Here is a 14,925-nt window from a genome sequence, read left to right as displayed (position 1 = left end):
TAATTGTAATGTTCACTGCCTTGCAGATCGAATCCTCTGCACATTTCATCCTGCGCCCATTGCTCTGCTCTTGATCTGCCCCATATTAGTTCAAGAGGGAGCACTGCGATAAGTCACATCTGGCTTTTGTAAGCCTCAGTTATCAGTTATCCTTGGAAGGAAGGCAGTAGCTGAACACTAGACAAAAAGACCCACCCATCCTCCTACACTGGCATACACACACACACACACACACACAGACTCACATACATGCAGTAAGCAGTGCAAACACATACCCAGCACTGGTATCAGCAGCACATGAGGTGAAGGCTGCTGCCTTAATGTTGCCTGGATCACACCATGTCTGGCCACTCCGTTTCAAAAGACTTGCCCCTTCCTCCCCCTTACCCTGGGACAAGGTGAAGACTTTTGCAGGGTCCACACAAATTGCATTTATTGCTGACATTTCAGTTCAGAAAATGTCAACTTGAGATTCTTCATCCAACCCTGCTACTACTATCTTAAGATAATCTGTCTGGAAAAGGGTAAAAGGTGTGATTTCCACAACAAGGCCCCCTCAGAATTGACCGGAGGAGGTGACTGCCTCTCTAATTTGACTGGTGAGTTTTTCCCTTGTGTTGGTCTAAGTTTCCCCCTTGATGTTGGCACTCATGCTAAATGGCTTCCTAGTTCCTGTGCAGTTTCTTTGCTTTCTGCTGGGAACCAGGTGACTAGCCTCCAGGCAGGCCTTTAATGTACAAATTCTTTGCTAAAAATAAACCTGAAATGTTTAGTCATTCTATGCCATTTTCCCACCCTAGCCTGTCAACAATATCAGTAGCATTTACATTAACTAAATAGCAAAACAAAACAATTAGACAATTCTATCAAACTAATAGCAAGGCGTTACTATCACTACTATCTCTGCTGCAGCTACTATTAGGAAAAATCACTTCTTATATGGAACTTAATAATAAACATACCACTTTGTTAAGTGCACAACATGGGATTATTTTCACTTTTAGATGTTAGCACTTATCTGTTTGCAAATGCAAGGACTAACCTGCATGTGTATACCTTATTATTATTTTTTATGTAGTTTAAATATGGTCCAGCTGCTTTTTTCCTTTTTTTTTAGAACAAGCGGAAGTCACTAATTTTACACAAATCAGTTTTGTAAGAAAGGAACTAACACAAGAGCTTAAATGAATACATAACTTTATTTAAATAAATGCTTTGTCATAACAAAAAAAGACAAAGGTTAAAAGAGTACATAAATTACAAGTTGAATAAATATTACACAGTGATATTCACTTTCTTAATAATTTGAGATTTTTTTTCTTTATTTGTTTTTATTAAGAGTTCCAAATGCTGAACATTTTCACGGTCCTCCTGCCACAAATGGGTGTTTTTTCAAATGCTGAGTTAGGCCACATGTCAGGGTGATCAATCTATCATCAAGTCTTTTCTCATCCACAAAAAAAGATTAAACAAAAAAACAAGAAGAAGAAAAACTGTTATGCATTCAGAAAGAAAGCTGTAGTACTACTGTATCAGTATGAGTTGTGTGAATATTGTGTTCATCTAGTCACCTTGGAGATTCGGAATCTGGCGAAGGCACTAAGCAACACTCCAGCCTGTAGTGGTTTGATGGGACTGTTCTCTCCATTATTGATCACACTTAACAATGTGATTAAAGAATCTCAGCAAATCAAAGATGCCTTTTCTGTTTCAATGACCAGAATCAGTCTGACTTCATAATTCAGAATAAAATATTTTTTAAAGCATTGTCTTTGGTTGATGAGAACATCATTGTTTCAATACACCAGTTAACAAACAAAAAAAAGCACTAGGAACAAAATAATATTGCCTCCCTGTCACAAGATTCAAATGTTTAGAACATCCAAACCATGGACAAACATTTCCTACAGCCTTTTACGTTGGTTACGAGTAGTCATCGATTTTCCACCAGTTGCTTGGACCTGTCCCACAGATTCCGAGAACCCCGTAAGCCTAAGCCTGCTAGCGGTTTCTACTGTGATGTGTGCTATGGTGTGTGTTCTTCTTCTGCCCTCTGATGGGCATAGTGAGGCCCAGAGCTAGATCACCGCCTAGGGCTCTCACCTTCTCTCCCTCTCCCCGGATGCTGCTGAGGCGCATAGTCTGGAAGCTGTAAGAGTAGATGGAGATTGGACTGAGATCAATAGCTGTATATAACTCTCCCCCCCCCCCCCCCCCCACCAGACGAAGAGGTGGTTGTCGGGCTCGGGCCGCTAAGCCCCTGTCGAAAAATCCCCAGGCAGGGTTTGTGTTTGAGGCCTGCATCTGCTTCTCCTCCACCTGAACTGAGGTTTGCTTTTGTGTCAGCACTACTAGGAGGAAGCTGTCACGTGGCAAAATAAGAAAAATGCATAAGTGCAAGCTGCTTTTTTAATTAAGAAAAACAAAAAATCTGGGAGGGGGCGATGAGCACGGATCAGGACCCGGGCGAAGCTGGCACACCGAACTCGCTCTGTGCTGACCTCCACCCTTGAGGCCTTCTGTGCAAAAACAGAGGGAACTGCACCTCTTCAATGACTCACGTCAACCACACGCCAAGGTCTGATTAACCCGCGGCCTGACGAACACACCCACTTTCGCCCTCTCTCTTTATCGCTATCTCTTTCTTTCTCTCTCTCTCATTCTCTCGCCACACCTTCAGAGAGTCCCTTATCGCACATTATTTCATACAGACACACCAGTGGTCCATTCTGGGGACCTGTGGTTCTTTGTCTACCTGTGAGACAACACAGGAGTGATAAGTTTTTTTTTTTTTTAAATATAATATAGTAGCTATGTGTAACAGAGAAGCCCTGGAGTCAAGCTCACTGATGTAGCTTCTCAATCTCATTGTATTGAGCATTACTGGCCCCTCCCAGCCATGAAACTATGATCACAGGAGTTGTGTAATAAGATCTGAGCGGAACCACTGTGGCAGGGAATGGCTTTTCTCACTGCTTTCCTCTGAGGGAAACACCAGCTGGAGCTGGAGCTGGCCACTCAGGCCTCCGTGTATCCCTGTTAATATGTAGCTTGACTGGTAAAAAAAATAAAATAAAATAAAATAAAAAAAAATTAAATTACTCTCTTCAGCGATTACATACATTGCAGTCTCTGTCAAATCATTAATCAGCTTATTCATAGAGTTAAAAAAGAAAAACACAAAAATGAGAGACAGAGATGTACCCACTAAGTTGAGCTGATAGAGGAAAAGCTCAAATCATTGCTCCTATCATTCATTGCCTTGCTTCTATCATTAATTGCCTCATCACAGGGAGTGATTCTAATAGGTGTTTTAAATGCGTGATGGAATATCTTTTTGGTGTCCTATTACACACACGTGCGCGCATGAATATATATATATATATATATATATATATATATATATAATTTATTTTTATTTTTTTAATGTGTGTGTGTGATTGAGGTCCCTCATCAATACAAAAAGTTTAACAAGTTTTAACCCCTTGGCTACTGTGTAACGTTCACATCACTATTCAAATGTATTTGTATGTAAAAAGGCACTGAGACACACACAAAGACTCATAAAACATTGAATGACTTGGTACTAGATGCGTCTTATTTTTCTGTATTGCCCCTTAAAAACAAAAGTTGCAGTTGCGCGTATTGCGTTGACTGACCAAAACGAACAGTAAATGATTGTGGCCTATAGAAAAAAAAAGAGGTTGGTTGACGTGAACGTTTGGGAAAACCTGCATTAAAATGACCAAGGCTTCAAAGTGACAGGGTGGATGCAACAATGCAAAACAAGCAACACGCTAAAACGCGCAGTTCCTTTTCCAAGCACCAGTTCTTTTGTTTGTTAGAAAGGAAAAAAAAAAAAAAAAACATTCGTTAATCTACAGTTAAAGGTAACATCGTGAAAAGGTTTTATCTACTTCAGTGAGATCACTTCGTCTAAGAAAATGGCTCAAAAGTGGGCAGTCAATACTTCACTGAAGGCAGAGAAAACAACGGAAATGCGTCGAAGACTACGTCGTCACGGAAAAGGAGCACGCGATCGCTCGGGAAGGTGATCATAAACATTTCTTCAAACTCAAAGGCAGGGGAGATTCTAGCATTAGCATCTTGGAAGCTATTTCAAGCTTAACTAACACCACGTGTCCCACGTTTGACGCCGATACTTCCTTAAACGTTTTACTGCGAATGCCAGAACTCGGTGCCAAAAAGATTTTTTGCGGAGGACGTTTCTTTCGTCCACCTCGCGAGGAATCTGAGAATTTGCGGACGTGACCGAAGCCGGGCGCGCGGTCGAGAGCCGTCGGCCTGTCGGCTCTCCCTTTGCCCGGTCACCGGCGCCGGCTTACTTAGGCACAGTTGGCATTCCATGCAGGCTACCGAGTCTCGCGTCCGCGGAAACGGGCCGGCCGCACGCGCTTTCGTTTCTACGCCGCCTTTGTTTTTCTTCAAAGCTGCGAGATGGGATGGAGGGCACCATCATTGAGCCTGCTCTAGAGCCGCTCACGGGGCGCTGGGGGCAGGTGGACTGGCCACAAAATTCATGGTCTGAAAAATAAGAAAAAGGGACGTGCTTTTATAAAATGCGTTATGAAAAAACGCTGTTTTTCTTTAACATGCGTGCGCATTCACACACGCATACACTGAACTTGGTGAAGTTACACGTTTCCAAGCAGGTTCCCCAATGAGTAAGTGCTCTGACAGGACCACACAGCCAGATAAGAGACAGCCTCATAAGCACATCCCTATCGCTTTTTCTTTCTTTTGGAAAACGAAACAAAAATTACAATAGTTCTTCCAATAGTAAAAGTTCTAGCTATCTCCTTTAACACCTCGAATTCAAAGATGTAAAAGATTAAGATAGCCCTGCTAATATTCAACATGCCATATACTCTTTTTGCTGTATGTTAACAGTATGGTGCTCAAACCCCAACTTCTATAAAAAATATATAATTGCATGTATATATTTTTAAAAATCATTTGCTGGGACCCAGCTCTTAAAATGGATGCCTCAGAGGCCTTCTGATTGGCTGGGTCCTCTGGCTTGGAGATGAGTGCTCAGTCAAAAAAAAAAAGACTCCTGTTTTTTTCCCTCAGTTTAGCTTTTAGTTTTTGTTCAATTTGTTGGTTTGTTTTTTCTTTCTTTTCGCATCAAATCTCAGCATGTCTGGCGGGTGGACAGGTGGGAAGGAAAGAAGGAAGGGAGCCTTGGGCCCGGCGATCCGGACGGTCCCTCCTCACTCGTTGTTGTTGTTGCTGTTCTCCAGGTCCTTGCACTGGATGTTTCCTCCGCTGTAGTCGGTGCCCGGCAGCTGCACACCGTATTTGTCCACGCACCAGCAGATGCCTCGCTTTCGGCCGCGTGAGGGCTTGCACTGCAGGGGGTGGGGAGAGGGGTTTGGGGAGGGAGTGGATAAAAAGGCAAGATGGGGAGTGTGGTTAGATGACTACTATGGAAAAGTACTGGATACCCATCACTTACAGCACGGCTCTGACCATATGGAGCGAAAATGAAATAAAACATAACAAACACTAGTCTAGCATTGCCTGAACATCCATTTCTCTAAGATGTGACATGACTTGTGAATTGTCCCAAGCTGAACAACAGGAGACACAGTTCACACCTGCTTGCGCTTGAAGAAACCCTTCCTGTCACAGTTGGGCAGATAGAGAGATAGAGCCATGACACGGGAGGTGTCTTTCAGTCCCCTGATGATCCCGTCCAGCTTCCTCCTGCAAGGGCCCTGTACCAAATGCAGCACACATCACATCGCTTCATTAGACACTTGTGAATGGGCACAGGCCCCGCCTCCCCATATGCCCCCTGGTGCCAACTTACAAACTCGGTCTCGTGTTTGTCGATGGGGAGCGGCGAGTAGTCCGGCGAGCCGACGGACCTCAGCTTCTCCTGCTGCTTTTTCTTGTCCTTGCGCATGGCGGCTTGCTTCTTGCTGTTGATCAGGTCTTGCTTGGGGTAAACGGGCAGCTTGGCGTGGGGCAGCTGCTCGTCGGTCGTGTCGGTCTTCAGTGGGTCATCGTGCTCTTTAGATTCGCGATCTATTCAGAACATGAATGACAACAACGAACTAATCAGCTTTGTTATTCTCAACCATCATTTACTTTTATTTTTCTTGCACTTAACAAGCTCACCCTCCCCACACGTAAGTATAACTTTAACAATTCTTTTTTTTATTATAATCAGATTTTTTTCCCCTGTGCCTGAGTGGTAACTGAAAATAAACCCCAAACCAACTGCTTTCTGCACCAAATGTTTCCTTTGCATTTGTTTACAAAAGGGGAAAGGGATCAACAGGTGATGACAAGCCCAACCTCCACATCTACAGATCCCCAGGCCCCAATCCAAACCAAAATGTGGACACTGGAATTTGAATGGAATGGGATTTCATTCTCACTGTGACTCCACTAGATTGCCATTAGATTGCCATTTGCCAAGTAGCTGAGACCAAGTAACCTAAAATCCTTATTAAGGACTGCTTAATAAGAATGACAAATCATGGTAAGCATTTCACAGAATGTGCAAATGAGCCTGTGACTACAAAATATCAACACTTTTGTCAGTTTACTTCTGAAGTAAAGAATGGATTTTAGAGCTGAACCGCAAACATTTCTCCATTCATTTGACAACAGATTTTTGCAGTGACTCCTGCTTTTCTAGTGGAAAACAGAAACTGTTTTCAAAGACAGCTTTACCCCTTTAAGCCATGCTTAGATCCTTTGAAGTCACGGCAACCACAAATACCATGGCAACCAAAAGGCTTTAGTGAGTTGGACAAATGCAAGGCGTGATGGTAACTTTATCTTTGAGTGTTTAGGTAAAAAAACAAACTTGGAGAGGAAGTTAAGTCCTCTTCAGAACACCTGAGGAGAAATGGGCTAAAAGTCCCAAGCCACTGCCCCCAAAATTAATGGCAAATGGTTTGAGTGAGTTTTCAAGATCCCAGCTGCCCGACAAAGGCCGTTATGGCAAATGTTCAATTATCTTAGGACAAATGTCTGAGAGAAAGTTATCAAACATGATTTCTCCAGATGGTTTTACTGTACAGAGGGTATAAATAATACCTCAACCCAGCAGTCCAAGGCAGTGTTACAGGGTGGTAGCTATATTTATCCAATACAGAAATGGCAGAATGGTTCTAGCAGAATGGCAGTGGGTGTTAAAGGCAGGGTCAGATGTTGGTATGGGAATGTGTCAAGTATTGTTGAGGACACAGCAATAAGGTATGATTGTGTGTGTGTGTGTGTGTGTGTTGGGGTAGGGGGGCTGTTAAATATGGTCAAACTAGTTCCTCCACAGAATTGCTGTAAAAGACTGCCATACTCATTGCAGACTAGTGTTGAAAGAGTCTGTCTGATGCTTCAGACATGGGGACATGGAGGAGGGGTGATTACTGGGATGGGGTTCCTGGCTTCTGAAGTTGCTATCAGATCCGTGGTTGGCTCCTTGAATTTAATCTTACAACTCATGACTTGGCAGACTGATATTTCTACCCCGAAAAGTTCCCTGTCGCCAGGCTCCATGAGAGTCTAGCATGTTAACGTATCTATCTCACACAGTTACATGAAAGTCCTTTCAGAGTTAGGAAACTGATAATGCAAAAAAATCAGCAGATGCCAGAGGTCACATTAAAAATCAGCAGATGCCAGAGGTCGTCCTAAGCCCATTTGCTGACAATTAACTTTTTCCCCCTCTCCTCCACCCAATTTTGTTTTCTTTTTCTTTTCTCTTTTTTTGAAACTGCCAAATTGAAGTTATTTTGTATGTAGGCCAGACTGTTTGGTGTGCGGACAAACCTCACTTTTTCCGTGCTCAGGGTCCCCAGCTTGTAAAGGCAGCTTAGTGAGTCTGTGTTTAACATCTGAACCTTTGCCAAGACACTGGAGTGAGGCCAAGCCAGACACGTCATGTGCGCCTTCTCTATTCAAATAAGCTCTGGAATAATTGCTGAGGAGGTATTGGTATCTCTCCCCTCAGACCTTGCAAAGTTTTCATTAAGGTGAGAGGACCTGAGTGGCCACAGAAGGTGCATCTGATAGGGCTCTGTTTAAATATTAACATGCGCACGGGGCAATTATACTTCATCAATATCCAACGCTCCTTGCAGCCGGAGGGATAATGATGAAATCAACTCCCTCTCTCCTTTCAAGGATGGACTGATCACTGAATATATTCAACAAGGCAATAGAAGTGTCGCACTGACAATGCTCTTGAAATCATCATGAATTTCCAGGCTGAATCTTGGTGCATGATATGCAAATCTCAATTTTTGTTTTCAGTTATCCAATCATAGCTCAAAAGAGTTCCACTTCCATGCTACCACTTCATCGTTGTGGGTGATTAAGAAGAGATGTCCCAGAGCATACCAGCTGCATTTCTAAGCAGCCAACACTACTGGCCTAGTCGTTGGCCCTGCATTCAGCGCTTTGTTCAAGGCCCTGGCCAGCGCCGGCATCCTACGCCAGATTCCGCTGCTCAATATTTAAAAGCTGGCCCAAATCCACAGTGTGATCTTGCAACTGCAACAGAGCAGCAGGAGGACAAAGAGTCAAAGGAGGCCAGAGCGGAAGCTTTTCCCTACTGTCCAGGCCAATCCACCATGCCACAAGAAGAGACCAATATACCCAGCACCTGTTGGGCATTATGAAGCACTGACGCAAAGGATGAAAAATGACCATATTCTACATTCGTAATGACGCGAGACTGGCATCAGTCTTCTGCATTTTAATGGGATGAGTACCCAAAGATATATATCTATAGATATATATCTGCAGACACAGATATATATTAAAGTCCTGTATATGTCCATTACACTAGCCAGTAAACCTTAAAGACACTAATCGCTGACAGTGCTTAAGAACATGCTCAAGCCATTGTGCCTGCAACCATGAATCATTTATATACATATGTAGCATAACATTCTCCTCATTCACCACCTGAAAGCAATTTTCATAGTATTTTAGTGATATCTTTCAGTTCACTCAATATAATGGACAATAATGAATAATGAAAGGGCCTCTTAAAGAATTGTGTGTTAAATACTTTTTCAAATTTTGAATGGACTGATGCAACCTCGCTACTTTTACATCATGTGCATTGCATTACATTACATCACACCCCTCATCAAAGGTACTCTCAACCCCAAGAAGAGGCATAAGCTACTGTGATCCTGTGCAAGTCTAATTTTGGTCTGAGATCTCACCCAACATCTTTTTGGTTGGGTGAAAACTCACTCCAACAGTAGGTGTCTTGTCTCCATTAACGAAAAGCCTAAGACAGTCGCTAGTTATGACAAGTTCCATTGCTCCCAACACGAAATAATCTTGGCTGTTGTCGCAATGCCTCCACACGATTTCAGCCACTGCTGAACCTGTGCGGCAGGCATGAAATTAAGCACCTTTTGTATGTCCTGCTCAGAGGAATGTGACACTGATGCAAACACCGCGGGCCAAGGATAGGACATTTCAGCAGCTTGGCACCTCAACCACAAGGTGCTGCCACCGCGTCTGCCGCTTTCGGCCGTGACTTTCATTTCCTCCGTGCGATCTGAGAAGCTGTGCATGATAAACGTGTGGCAGTAGAGGTGACGGTGGATGTGACGGTAGGGGTGAGCTGTGGGGGTGGAGTAGGAGTGGCTGTTGGGGTGGAGGTGAGCCGTGGGGGTGAGCCAAGGAGGTGGGGGAGAGCAGTGAGAGTGCGGGTGGGGGTGTGTCATGGGGGGTGGATGTGGAGGTGAGTCGTGGGGGTGGAGGTGGCGGTGAGGGTGGGGGTGAGCCGTGGAGTTGGGGGAGAGCAGTGAGAGTGCGGGTGGGGGTGTGTCATGGGGGGTGGATGTGGAGGTGAGTCGTGGGGGTGGAGGTGGCGGTGAGGGTGGGGGTGAGCTGTGGGGGTGAGCCGTGGAGGTGGGGGAGAGCAGTGAGAGTGCGGGTGGGGGTGTGTCATGGGGGGTGGATGTGGAGGTGAGTCGTGGGGCTGGAGGTGGCGGTGAGGGTGGGGGTGAGCTGTGGGGGTGAGCCGTGGCCCTTTCGGCCTCTCCATCAGCCACACGTGTTCCCACTTAAAGCCTGGCGGGAGGATGTTGCAGCCCAACCAGTGTATTTCCCTCTGACAGAAGAGGCTACTGTGGGAGCCAAAGGCCTCGCATCTGTTACCCCGCCAGCTTCCCAGGTGTCACTGACAAATACATGCTGCACAAATTGCTGTTAAACTTTATTGGAAGAAATCACTCAAGTGTGCCAAACAGGATCTCAGGCTACATGCCTCAGCTGAAGGTGAGTGGTCGTCTGAGATTCTCCTGGACTCTGAAGCTTGGATACTGCAATGAAATATTGCAGAGAAAACCAATATAATGATTGAAAACTGAGTGCTGGAGTCTTGCTTCCAATGCCACTAGTAATTGTGTGTGTGTGTGTGTGTGTGTGTGTGTGTGTGTGTGTGTGTGTGTGTGTGTGTGTGTGTGTGTGTGTGTGTGTGTATGTATGTGTGTGTGTGTGTGTGTGTGTGTGTGTGTGTGTGTGTGTGTCTCGCCAGTAATACATTATAGGCAAATTAGACCTAAACAATCAACTGGTTGCAGTTAAAATATGGATAAACTCCAATTACTAGATAATGCACTCATAAATCAGTACTACTTCAGTACAGACCAAATCATATCCAAATACAAGCTTGTGATGCTCTTTTGGAACAGATAAAGGTGCTCTAATTGAGGCTATGCTACCAATGCACAGCTTGTTTGTTCATGTGCAATTCCAGCTTTTTTGATCTGGACATGGGCATCTTTATTCATCACTCCCATATGCTGCCTGAGAGCAATCAGCTAAAATGTACCATAAGGCTCAGAGGGTAAGAGGCTTCCTAACCTTTAGATACTTTGTAACATCTAGTAACGCGATCTGACTGTGATAGCTTTTTCTACTACAAAAGTCTGTGCTTTCCAACAAGTTGATCTCAAAATCAGAAACTACCCTTTCAATCAGTGCTTTAACTGAAAGGCATATGAAGAACAGAAGATCAGACCAAAAATGAGGTAGATCTAAGACTTTACCCATCATGTGGCAGAACTATCTACCACGGTGTCCAGGGCACCTGACAGCAGCAGCTGGGACACTGTATCTGACTAGCCTGTGATGGGCAAACATCTTTCTGCAGGACAATTAAACCAACTGAAATATTGCTTTAGAAGCGCGAAAGCCAGAGAAGCAGAAGTCAGAGGGTGGTGGCTCATAATCCTCCAATGGTCAAGGACACTTGACCTCCCTCTCTGTGTCTGCTCCATCCAGCTGGCGAAACCAGCCTGAAACCCAACACTACAGTATACGAGAAGTGACCCTCTAAATCCATCCAGTGCTTGATAAATAGCTCTTCAGACAGCGGCTCCTAATGTAATCTGCTGAATCACTGTGGCATGACTATGTGCCCAATGCAATCACACGCTGGGAAACACTGCTCCGGTTTCAGCACTGCTCCACACATACTCATGTCAAGATTCTGACACAGTCAAGTTTTTGAAATATCTCTTTGTGTGTGTGTGTGTATGTGTGTGTGTGTGTGTGTGTATGTGTGTTTGTGTGTGCATGCATGTGCGTGTAACCTAGAAACCCATAACCAAAGAAGACAACCATATTTATTTCCATAGACGTTCCTATTTCTAAACAATATGTGTAGAACATAGCAAATTCCATTCTCATGCTGTTCTGTCGACTGAACTTACCACAGGGAGCATGCGGGTAGGGGTCATTTAGCATTTAAATTGGCCACTAAAATAAGACAAAAATAAAAAAAGGCCCATATCATAACATTTATATTATGTATTTAACATGCATACAATGCATAAAGGTGGAAGAAGTAAACATAAAAACGCATGTTTCTGGAGCATTTCACTGAGTCTAGCACATGCCCCGACCACAGCCATTCTCCTCCCCTTTGATATAATCTTTGAACAGTAATCTGACCCTCTGCACCACCCCCAGTAAACCTAAATTCAGATTCACTGGCCTATGAATCTTCCCTTGCAGTCTGCTATGACCTAATGAACTGAATACTGCAAAAATCTCTTTAGTGGACAGCAAAGAATGCCTCACAAGCCAACTAAATATTGCTCAATCAGATACATTTGGATGCAAAGTAGCACTCTATGTTAGGAAAAAGACCATTTTTAATTGATTGTGGCTTCGAGGATTTGTCATTTTGCACTACCTTTAACGACGTCAACAAATTACCGAAAAGGCTGTTACATCAACAGTGATTTGCGTATGTCGACCATGTGTTGTCAAAGCATTCCACGCGCATCCACTGCTGGGACGCGTTTAGTTCCAATGCGCGCAGCTAAAGAAACAGGACATTCGCACTCCGTTAGAGCGCACAGCACGTGCCGACACGACAATTCAGCTGAGAATAAGCCACCGAAGAAGCTTCGTGAGGCTAATTCAGTCAATTTGAGTAACCATTCAGCAGCGATCGCTCAAGATAACCGATTCACATTCACTTACGCACAACCCTAAAGAAAATGATACGTTCCTATATATTAGCAAACAAGAAAACGCATATGCTGAGCTGGTTATAAAATTGTATTATCTTGCGATATGCTCACCTTGATCCTAATGATTGCTCGCAGCCAGCTGCCTCCATAACAATACATCGCAAACACGGACGAATAGCTTCAACAGTTTAGACTGCCATCACAGTCACCTTTTAGAGCACACCATGCCGGATAGCTTACCGATAGGCGGATGGAGCGGTTTGTATCCTTTTTCGTTGGTGCACACTCCTCTGCCATGCAGAAGGGCGTGAAGCGGCTTTTCCTCTCCATTCCGTGGCAAGCATCGAAGCCCGTGCGTACATGTTCCGGTGTACACACCGCACGCCTGACCTTCGGATAAAGCGCAGGTCAGGCAACAGCCGCAGCCGGGCTCCTTCACGAGCTGACAGCCGACCGGAACCGGAGGGCACATAGAGAGCGCTTTCTGATCACAGGGCTCGCAGGGGACATACGAGCCAAAGCACTGGGACAGACCCAAGAAAAATGTAACAAGCACGAAACAAATGTGTAGCATATTTTTCTCTTTCTCTTTACCTCCGATGAGAACTGTGACAAAATACGGAATTAAGCAAATGGGCGTTTGCTTCAGGTCATTAGATTATACAAATAAATAGAACTTTGGGAAAGTCCACATCCAAAGTCAGACGAAACAAAGCAATTAACTGTAGAAATACCTCAAGAAACGTTATATTTTAAAAGCATCCGACGATCTATTCGAATTTATGCCCAATGTTCAAATGGCATATTTTCTCTAACCATTCCTTTTCTGATGGCAGTATTGTCCAATCTGTGCGCAAAGCAGTTCGGCGCTCTCAAATCTGGACCTTCCGATTGCAGCACTTTCCCCTCTGGAGAAGTTTTCTGAGCAGACTGATCAGCTGCAGGCCAGGCTTGCCTTTTTAAAAACGGCCAAACCCAAAGCAGCGGTGAAGGGAGGCGCACTTGCCAGTTCTTGGCATGACGCCAACGTTTTTCCCCCCTCGGCAATAGGATCCTGTCTTTCACGGTGATGGCTAAAGTGATGCCAAGTTCGTGGACCAAAACAAGACGCAACGCATTTAACGCAATCCTCAATCAGAGCAGTCGCTGCCACATATGTTTTCCATGTAAATCGACACTATCCACCGCTGCATTAACGTGCTCCTGTACACTTTATGTTGGTCCAGTCGTCTCATCCACATGGATTCCTTTGGTTAATCTCCGCAGAATGAAGGACACAGACGAGAATCTACAGCGATATCCCTCGCTATCTTAACCCAAATGCCATTTACATAATACGGTGATCGTTATATAGCTTTGAAATGCGAATCTGATATGCCTTTGAATCATACGTCCCTGTAGTACATTGCAGAGTGAACGGTCGCTAAACACCCGCATGAGTTGAATGGGTTGGTAGGTCTGGACAAGGCTGACCTGCTTGAATGAGAGAATCACTTGCGCCGGGTAGTGTGAAAGACGCCAGGCGAGACTGATTTGATTGCTCCGCACAATCAAAAACAGATCTGGACTTTGGGCGCGAACTTTTCACACATCAGTACTGCTCAACACATTTCCTTTCTTTCTCTCTCTCTTAAAATATTTAGATCTTTTTCAATACACTAGCACTAACATGTGGCTCTTGGCAAAATATATATTTCTTATTTTGATAATTCAATAGAAACAGACACAGTGAGCAATAGAGTTGAATGTTTATTTGTGGCGTATGTAAGAAGAATTAATAGCTTTAAATCCAAGAACAGTTAAACTCAAAAGCTATTGTACCACTGTTGATATATTTGAATCTTCCCTGTTTTCATGTTCTTCATTTATTTTATAGCCTGCTCAACAATGGCTTTTACACATGTCCCACATGTGTAGTCCATCAGAGAAGCAGTGTGTTCTGTGTCTGCCACTGTTACTATTCTAAAATCTTGTTTTATGAACTGTGCCAAAAAGAAACTCCTCTGCACTTATTATCTTATCTCCCATGTAACTTCCAGAGTTTTCACACTGTCCGCCTGGCTTTGCAAATCTACAGTTGCTGCAGATAGTTGTTCAGTGTTTAAGGATTTTAATCTAGGCAGTTTGACAGATGCCCAGTAGAAGGAGCTCTTAGCAACGATTAGAGCTGTTGTAGGCAACTCCTGAATGTTTCCATTTTGGGGAGGTATTGATGGGTTCCTGTATGTACCTTAGAATTAGACATCAATAGAAAAACACTGTATGGGTGAATAATGCTCTACGTATTGTCCTAACGACAAAACACAACTTTTGAAGTATTCAGAACTGAGAGTGTATCATGGTAGTTCACAGTCTTAGTGGAGTTATTATTTCTGTCACATCTGTTGTACTATAGTGTGCAGGGGTGAAGGACTGTCTGAGTGTGGCTTGTCTG

At 44.0% G+C, this 14,925-nt stretch overlaps 1 protein-coding gene across 1 annotated transcript; it reads right to left on the bottom strand.

Annotated features, from left to right (window-relative positions):
• Positions 1 to 1,180: 1,180 nt before the first annotated feature.
• igfbp5b (insulin-like growth factor binding protein 5b) lies at positions 1,181 to 13,853 on the bottom strand. Its single transcript, XM_027009738.3, has 4 exons — positions 12,732 to 13,853; positions 5,837 to 6,054; positions 5,622 to 5,741; positions 1,181 to 5,372 (listed from the first exon to the last, which is right to left on the bottom strand). Exons 1-4 carry the CDS (start codon positions 13,063 to 13,065, stop codon positions 5,235 to 5,237), a joined length of 810 nt encoding a protein of 269 aa, XP_026865539.2. The 5' UTR covers positions 13,066 to 13,853; the 3' UTR covers positions 1,181 to 5,234.
• Between the last annotated feature and the right edge of the window lie 1,072 nt (positions 13,854 to 14,925).

The sequence above is a fragment of the Electrophorus electricus genome, chromosome 4 (assembly GCF_041902795.1).
Source record: "Electrophorus electricus isolate QZ-2024a chromosome 4, ASM4190279v1, whole genome shotgun sequence".
Taxonomy (NCBI): domain Eukaryota; kingdom Metazoa; phylum Chordata; class Actinopteri; order Gymnotiformes; family Gymnotidae; genus Electrophorus; species Electrophorus electricus.
The sequence above is the reverse complement of the archived record's forward strand: the minus strand, read 5'-3'. Positions and strand labels throughout refer to the sequence as shown.

Excerpts from the sequence above, each read along its gene's own strand:
- igfbp5b (XM_027009738.3), bottom strand. The coding sequence starts at position 13,065 with ATGCTACACATTTGTTTCGTGCTTGTTACATTTTTCTTGGGTCTGTCC. Across the intron at positions 5,742-5,836 it reads ACAAACACGAGACCGAGTTT|GGCCCTTGCAGGAGGAAGCT; the intron begins GTAAGTTGGCAC and ends CATTTGGTACAG. Across the intron at positions 5,373-5,621 it reads GTTTCTTCAAGCGCAAGCAG|TGCAAGCCCTCACGCGGCCG; the intron begins GTGTGAACTGTG and ends CACCCCCTGCAG.